At 33.0% G+C, this 8,670-nt stretch overlaps 2 protein-coding genes across 3 annotated transcripts; both read left to right on the top strand.

Moving 5' to 3' along the window:
* Window positions 1-675: 675 nt before the first annotated feature.
* Window positions 676-2,125, top strand: LOC25496724 (pentatricopeptide repeat-containing protein At1g62670, mitochondrial; the record flags this gene model as incomplete). Its single annotated transcript, XM_024786572.2, has 1 exon — window positions 676-2,125. A coding segment is annotated over one exon (1,416 nt), but the record flags the coding sequence as incomplete, so codon positions are not given.
* Window positions 853-6,747, top strand: LOC25496725 (pentatricopeptide repeat-containing protein At1g62930, chloroplastic). Of its 2 annotated transcripts, XM_039826703.1 has the most exons (5): window positions 2,164-2,730; window positions 3,680-3,739; window positions 3,931-4,288; window positions 4,433-4,911; window positions 5,379-6,747. In XM_039826703.1, exons 4-5 carry the CDS (start codon window positions 4,833-4,835, stop codon window positions 6,590-6,592), a joined length of 1,293 nt encoding a protein of 430 aa, XP_039682637.1. In that variant the 5' UTR covers window positions 2,164-2,730; window positions 3,680-3,739; window positions 3,931-4,288; window positions 4,433-4,832; the 3' UTR covers window positions 6,593-6,747. The 2 variants fall into 2 exon arrangements, with proteins under 2 accessions (XP_039682638.1, XP_039682637.1); XM_039826704.1 differs by lacking the exons at window positions 2,164-2,730; window positions 3,680-3,739; window positions 3,931-4,288; window positions 4,433-4,911 and adding an exon at window positions 853-877.
* The last annotated feature ends 1,923 nt before the right edge of the window (window positions 6,748-8,670 follow it).

Raw genomic sequence — 8,670 nt, forward strand, 5'->3', positions numbered from 1 at the left:
CTGATGTTCAATTAATCTTTATGGAAGATTAAAGAGTGAATCAAAACATCTTTTATTCATACTCGATTGGATATAAATAAGTGGATTTTTTTTCTTTTTCAATAATGCTGGTTTCAATTTTCTTCATCTTGTTCAACTGCACTGTACAACAGTTTCAATTTTACATTGTTGAGGTTAACTTAAATTCAGTTTAAGGTTCATAATCTACTTAAACTGAGTTTAAGCATGTACACTTAAACTCAGTTTACATGACCTACTTAAACTAAGTTTACATGTACATACTTAAACTGATATTACGTATAATCATTGCAAAAGATTGAACATAAGTAAACTTAATTTACATTAACCTAGATTGAAAGTAAGTAAACTGAATTTACATTAACTAGATTGAATATAAGTAAACTTAATTTACATTAACGTAAATTGAACATAAACTTAATTTACATTAACCTAGATTGAACGTAAGTAAACTGAATTTACATTAACTAGATTGAACATAAGTAAACTGAATTTACATTAACCTAAATTGAACATAAACTTAATTTACATTAACCTAGATTGAACATAAGTAAACTGAATTTACCAATCAAATGAGTAACCTTCCACCGAAAACGTAACTACAAAACTCATTTCAAATTCAACAATTTCATTATGCGAAACATTACACAATAATGTCTCCTTCTTCTTCTTCTTCTTCTTCCTCTTCAATGTTTCTGGGGTGCTTTGTTTTTCGTTTTTCTCTCTCTGTTCCAAAAAAGTTTCATCCTTTTCAATTCCGAAAATACCCTTACTTCATTCCTTCTTTTTCCTTCTCTTCTTCTTCTTCTTCTTCAACCTTATTTCCTCAATACACTCATCAAGGGTCTTTGTCTCAAAGGTGACATCCATCAAGCATTGCACTTTCATGATAAGGTTATTGCGATGGGATTTCATTTGGACCAAGTTAGTTATGGAACCTTGATTAATGGCTTGTGTAAAGTTGGTGAAACAAAAGCAGCCCTTGAATTGCTCCGACGAAATGATGGAAAATTAGTTCAGCCTGATGTGGTAATGTACAATACCATTATCGATGGTATGTGTAAAGATAAACATGTTAATGATGCTTTTGATTTATATTCTGAAAAGGTTTCTAAGAGAATTTTCCCCGATGTTTTCACTTACAATGCTTTAATTAGTGGCTTTTGCATTGTTGGTAAATTGAAAGATGCAATTGATTTATTCAATAAAATGACATCGAAAAACATCATCCCAGATGTGTATACCTTTAGTATATTGGTTGATGGATTTTGTAAGGACGGAAACATAAAAGAGGCTAAAAATGTGTTAGCTATGATGATGAAACAAAGCATTAAACCTGATGTTGTTACTTACAGCTCTTTAATGGATGGATATTGTCTGGTAAATGAAGTGAACAAGGCCGAGAGTATATTCAACACTATGTCTCATAGGGGTGTGACTGCTAATGTTCAGAGCTACAATATCATGATTAATGGATTTTGTAAGATTAAAATGGTGGATGAAGCCATGAAACTTTTCAAAGAAATGCATCACAAACAAATTTTTCCTGATGTGATAACTTATAGTTCCCTTATCGATGGATTGTGCAAATCTGGAAGAATATCATATGCTTTGGAACTTGTCGATGAGATGCATTATCGAGGGCAACAACCTGATATAATTACTTACAATTCTATATTGGATGCTTTATGCAAAAAACATCATGTGGACAAAGCAATTACATTATTAACAAAATTGAAAGGCCAAGGTATTCGACCAGATATGAACACATACACCATTCTTGTCAAGGGATTGTGCCAAAGTGGAAAATTGGAGGATGCACGAAAAGTTTTTGAAGATCTTCTGGTCAAAGGCTACAACCTTGATGTCTATGCATATACCGTTATGATCCAAGGGTTTTGTGACAAGGGCTTGTTTGACGAAGCGTTGGCCTTGCTGTCAAAAATGGAAGAGAATGGATGCATTCCAGATGCTAAAACTTATGAAATAATTATCCTTTCTCTGTTCGAAAAAGATGAAAATGATATGGCAGAGAAACTTCTTCGTGAAATGATCATGCGAGGTCTATTGTAAGATTGAAACTATTTGATAGCATCATTTCATTTTATGTACTTGCCTCTACGGGTGGAAAAGAAACATTTTTTTATTGTTTTTGTTAACTGTGTTTACCAAAACCTTTATACTTTTTGTATATCTTCCATTTTGATTTCTCTATATGATATTGTCTTACCTCATTGAGAGTTCCATCAATCAATGATGAAAGTTGTGCACCGTCTTATCTGAAGATTTGGATGTTAGTATACCTTTCTGCTTTGAATTACATTTATTTATTTATCTTGAGTGAAACATTGAATGATCTGAACTATTATATAGACTAATTTCGATGAAAGGGTTGCCTTAACAGATGATTTGGTAGCCAGCATATTGGTAAGAAGGACTTGGTGTGCTCGTTTAGCTAAATGAAATTGCTGCATAATGAGTATCTGTGGCCCCATTACAGCTTCCATGAAATATAGTTGTCCCCACAGAATTTGTTTTGCTGCATAATTCTAATTTTTCCAGTTCTGAGACAGAATTTCTTAAGTTCATTTTGCGCACAAATGAACTTAGAGAAGTAATACAATGACCGGAACTCTCTCTTCTCTCTCCTCAAACACTCCTTTCCAGTGACTTGGCTCTTCTCCGGCGGGGTATCCTCCTCGTTTTCACTTGGTAACATCTCATTTTTCTGCTGTTTCTGTCCAATTGATTAGATTCATCTTTTGTTCAAAGATAGTTCTGGTAGGCCTTATGGGTTACCTTCATTTCTCTGCTTCTAAGAGTCATTGAGTTGAAACCAGGTTTTGATATTTCTGATGAAGGAAAAGCAGTGGTTGCTGCTGCTATTGAATTGCTTCATAATCAAGTCATGCAATAGTTTCTTTTTCCAGGGTGACGGTTCTTTGTGCTGCCATTCATTAGTTGTTATAAGAAATTAAGTTTGGCGATTTTGCTAGCGATATTATTATAATATCTGGAATGTATATGTACAATATCTTTTTTTTGTGTTAAATAGGACTTAATTAATTGTGAGGGGATTAGTATGTGATTAACTTTAATAGTGTAAGTTTCATTGTGGAGGATATAAAAGAACTACAAGCATATTATCATATCTTGACATTGTGAAGAATTTAATATCTAATGGAAAATTTCACACATGGTGGCTAAAATAGTTGTGCAAGCATCATTATTACTATCAGATAAACTACTTGTATTAGACATAATATCTCCAATCAGTTTACATGATCCTTCACCTATGACAACAAAAAAATTTCCACATAATTTTTTTTATCATAAACTAGACGATAAATAGTTGTCCACAACATTAGTCTTAATGTATTCATCCATAAAACAATTAGTTTTTCTTTTCATTTCTTGAATGTAGAATATAGAGTATAGATACTTTGAGTGGTTTGGTTAAAATTTTAAAATAATTCCTATTGAATTCATGATTTTTGATACAAAACAATCCAACATTACTCTTTTTATAGATTAGATAAGCTGTTATAGTAAGCATCTTGAATTCTTAGGGTTATGACTTATGATTGCTTCTTTTCTGTTTATTCATATTGTTCATGTTGCAATCTAGATTAGCTAACGTAGTTGGTAGTTGTTGTTACAGGGGCAAGAAAGATTGGATTCAAAGGTCAGGTGTAGTGGTCTGGATGTGGCTTTGAGACTGGTATGTTTTGTTGGTTATAAGCGTTATACTTGAAGTAGAAGCTTTCATCGTTCCCGTATGTTAGTTTTAATTTTTAGCTACTGGTATGTTTTACTCTTTTGGGTTAATTCAAGTAGAATTCGAGTTTTTACAATGGTTTTGTAAGCTACACCTTTTTCGGTTTTGTTAATTTAATGTATTCTTTGGTGTAGGGTTGTGTTCTTGCGGCAGCTACTTGGAAGATCGATGGCTTTGAGTGTGCAGAAGCTGCATAAACATTTTCTATGTACAAAGTGATGCAGCTAACGATGGAATGCTGCTTGAGATCTGTAATATTTGAAAGTGATTGTGAATGTTTAATCAAAATAATTAACGAAGAGTTGGAAGAACCTAGGAACTATGTTTGTAAAATTGTAAGAGGCATCAAAGTTCTGAGCAGGAAGTTCAGTAGGTGTCATTTTTTGTTAGAAGGACAGGAAATTGTGTGTCTCATAACATGGCACAATTAGCTTTATTTTAGCCCAATATAGTGTGGCTTGAGGAAATTCATGAGTAAATGTTCACATGAAAGTGAGTTTAACAATTATGGTAGTTTTACCTTTGTGTATTTCTCTACCCCTATTTTTCATCCTTAATTATTTCGAAGTTTATATTTTGTTTTGCAATCGATTAACATATTTTGGTTCTTTGTTTTTGTTTTTCAATTTTTTCCAGTGCTGCTAAAAGTCTGGTGTCAGTGTCGATGTTGCGGTGGTTCGAGCTGTTGTGCACCTATGGTATTATCTCCCATGAAAGTTTCTAATAAGTTGCAGTCGTATGGTTTCATCTACTTTATTAATATCGTGTATATTTTCTATAGAAGCTTATATAGAGTTTGCTTGGTGAGTTTATCAAAACCACAATGAGTCGCCGTGATTTAGAAAAAGGTGTAGCTTTTATAGTGACTTTGTCAAAGCTTATTTTCTATTGTTGCTGTTCTTTTCTACATAATACACTTCTGTTATGTTTGCACTTTATACTTCAGTATAGATAGTCAAAGTGTCTGTTTGGTGTAGCTTTTTTCACTACCAAACGACGTTTGCCATCCTTCACCGTGGTTTTTTCACTTTGCAGCATGTTTGGTTACCTTTTCCAAAATCAATTCAACCTTCCAAAATCAATTCTACAAGAAGCTACAAATCTCAGCTTCTACGGTGAGGCTTAAATCAATTCTGCCTTTATTGTTTGTTGATAGTTAGATAACTCACTTTATTCCATCTTTGCCCTCACTTCCATCTTTTTATCTTTTTCTTAGATCTGTCTCGTTCTTAAATTTCTCTTCCTCTTGTATAACCCGTTTCAATCTCTACGTTTTCTCTCATCTTCATTGTTTACTCTAGTCCATAAAAATTAATATTTGAGAAATTTAATTTTTTGACGTCAAGCTTCCAGCAAGTTCTTCTTTTTGTGTTACAAGTTCTAGCAAATTCTTGTGTGCTTCTCTCTATTATACCCTTGTTAAAAACTGAACATGCTAGTAATTTGACGAAAATATATTAAACTATGGCTTTGAAGTTTATGGAAAAATTGAATGTTCTAAACTTTTTTTAAATATTGTTTTTGTAAAATTTGTTGAAAATATATTAATACTTTTTAAAAATTTGTAAAATTTGTCTCAAAGGTGACATCCATCAAGCATTGCACTTTCATGATAAGGTTATTGCGATGGGATTTCATTTGGACAAAGTTGGTTATGGAACCTTGATTAATGGCTTGTGTAAAGTTGGTGAAACAAAAGCAGCCCTTGAATTGCTCCGACGAGTTGATGGAAAATTGGTTCAGCCTGATGTGGTAATGTACAATACCATTATCGATGGTATGTGTAAAGATAAACATGTTAATGATGCTTTTGATTTATATTCTGAAATGGCTTCTAAGAGAATTTTCCCCGATGTTTTCACTTACAATGCTTTAATTAGTGGCTTTTGCATTGTTGGTAAATTGAAAGATGCAACTGATTTATTCAATAAAATGACATCGAAAAACATCAACCCAACTGTGTATACTTTTAATATATTGGTTGATGCATTTTGTAAGGAAGGAAACGTAAAAGAGGCTAAAAATGTGTTAGCTATGATGATGAAACAAGGCATCAATCCTAATGCTGTTACTTATAGCTCTTTAATGGATGGATATTGCCTAGTTAATGAAGTGAACAATGCCAAGGGTATATTCAGCACTATGTCTCTTAGGGGAGTGACTGCTAATGTTTGGAGCTACAATATCATGATTAATGGATTTTGTAAGATTAAAATGACCGATGAAGCCATGAATCTCTTTGAAGAAATGCATTGTAGAAAACTAATTCCTGATGTGGTAACTTACAATTCCCTTATCAATGGTTTGTGCAAATCGGGGAAAATCTCTTATGCTTTGAAGCTAGTCGATGAGATGCATGATAGAGGTCAACCACCTGATATAATTACTTACAGTTCTTTATTAGATGCTTTATGCAAAAACCATCAGGTTGACAAGGCAATTGCATTATTAAAAAATTTGAAAGACCAGGGTATTCGACCAAATATGTACACATACACTATTCTTATTGATGGACTGTGTAAAGGTGGAAGACTAGAGGATGCACATAATATTTTTGAGGATCTTTTGGTCAAAGGCTATAATATAACTGTCAACACATATACCGTTATGATCCATGGGTTTTGTAACAAGGGCTTGTTTGATGAAGCATTGGCTTTGTTGTCAAAAATGAAAGACAATAGTTGCTTTCCAAATGCCTTAACTTATGAAATAATCATCCGTTCTCTGTTTGATAATGATGAAAATGATAAGGCGGAGAATCTTCTTCGTGAAATGATTACGAGAGGCCTATTGTAAGACTGAAACTAGGTAAGCTGTATTCTATTTATCTATTATTATATTGTATTTATATTTAAGCATATAGAGTGTACTAAGTTATGAAAGTCGCACCTAATTTTGACAAACGACTGTATATAATCATGGAGTGAAATTAAAATAAACTTATTTTGTTAGTATGAGGTTGCAGAACTTTTGGAATCTGCATGATGTGTGCTTTTTAGATACTTTCCTATAAGGAAAGGTGAAGAGAAGTATTGAAAGGTTAATAGTGATCTGTAAAGTCTAGGGAGGACTTCTTTTCCCCTCTCCAATACCTTATGAGATGCTAGTATAAATTGAACTATGATAGGTAGTCACCAGGTATGAGTGGATGTGCATTGTTTGATTTTTGGGCACATTTTGCATTGATGGGAAAAGGTTCAACATTATCTGAGTATCATTTCTATTGAATACCTCATTTCCCACAGTTATGCAAAGTTATTTTGATTTGCGAAAGGTAAGTTTGAACATGGCTGAATCCAAGTCTGAGCTTTTGAGGTCTGTCATATTCTGCATATACTCATTCTGCACTCTTAGACTTACAGCCTCTAGGCCAGCAACAACTGTGATTTGATATGCGTTTTGGTGAGATTTGCAATGTGCATCAAGCCATGAGCTGCGACCATGAGAAGTTATTAAATCTTTCCTAGGCTTGCTTCTTATTCAAGTAAACTAATTCCTAGAATTCGAGAAATCTATCAGCATACAAAAGATGAGTAGATTTAGAAAATAGTGTACAAATTTGGTTTTACGAAACAACTTTTAGTCTTCACTCTTCACTTCAGTGTAACCTATCCATTTTGTTTCGCTTGACTCCTGGTATTATTGATTATGCATTTTGCATAGAATCAGTAAAGGAATCGAGAAACCAGTATGGTTCTTCACATTTCCAGAGGGTGTGTTGATCAAGTGGCGCCTATTCGAGATATTTTCTCATTTTTCAGTTTTTGTTCACAGTTTCTTTCTTTCACTGCCTAAAACTAAAATCCTATTATTTGGATACTTTTTACAATTTGGGGGCCTTTGTAGGAACCCGTTTCACCTCTGTGGCTCAGTTATATCTCCGTCGATTTTCTATACATTTTTCATACACCAATTGTTTTATACTGAAATATGTTTATGCAATAAAAAAACAATTTTACTAATCTTTGATGATCCAAGAGCAGCAGAGGAGTAAGTTGAGTAGAAATCTGAAACATTAAATTTGTCTCAATATTCCTAGTTTCTGCACTATGTATCTTGCATTAATTGTACTTAAAATTTAAGAGCTTATCGCATGTGGTAAGTGGATTTTGCATTGTTGGTAAAATGAAAGATGCAATTGATTGTTTTAATAAAATGATATTGGAAAACATCAATCCGAATGTGTATACCTTTAACATAATGGTTGATGGATTTTGTAAGGAAGGAAGGGTGAAAGAAGCTAAAAATGTGTTAGCTATGATGATGAAACGAGACATCAAACTTAATGTTGTTACTTATAACTCTTTAATGGATGGATATTGCCTAGTTAAACAAGTGAATAAGGATAAGAGTGTGTTTGGATGAGGTAATTTGAAATTTTTTAAAGAATTTAAAATTCTAGGCAATTAACCTCAAAGTATTTGAATTCCTTCATAACATTACATTTCTTCAATATTACATTACATTCCCCCATCCAAATAATGGAATTCACATCAAAGTATTTGAATTCCCTCAAAACATTACATTCCATCAAAACATTCCTCCATCCAAACACACTCTAAGGGTTTATTCAACACTATGGCCTCAAAGGGAGTAACTAATGTTCCAAGCTACAATACAATGATTAATGGGTTTTGTAAGATTAAAAAAGTCGATGAAGCCATGAATCTCTTTAAAGAAATGCATTGCAAAAACATTATTCCTAATGTGGTGACTTACAATTCTCTTATTGATGGTTTAAGCAAATCAGGGATAATCTCATATGTTTTGCAGCTTGTCGATCAGATGCATGATAGAGGTGTACCACCTAATATAGTCACTTACAATTCTATATTAGATGCTTTATGCAAAACCCATCAGGTTGACAAAACAAT

Source organism: Medicago truncatula, chromosome 6 (genome assembly GCF_003473485.1).
Source record: "Medicago truncatula cultivar Jemalong A17 chromosome 6, MtrunA17r5.0-ANR, whole genome shotgun sequence".
Taxonomy (NCBI): Eukaryota; Viridiplantae; Streptophyta; class Magnoliopsida; order Fabales; family Fabaceae; genus Medicago; species Medicago truncatula.

Bases quoted from the DNA above. Each gene is read 5' to 3' on its own strand.
- LOC25496725 (XM_039826703.1), top strand. From the start codon at position 4,833: ATGTTTGGTTACCTTTTCCAAAATCAATTCAACCTTCCAAAATCAATT. The intron at 4,912-5,378 runs GTGAGGCTTAAA...TTTGTCTCAAAG, and splicing joins TACAAATCTCAGCTTCTACG to GTGACATCCATCAAGCATTG.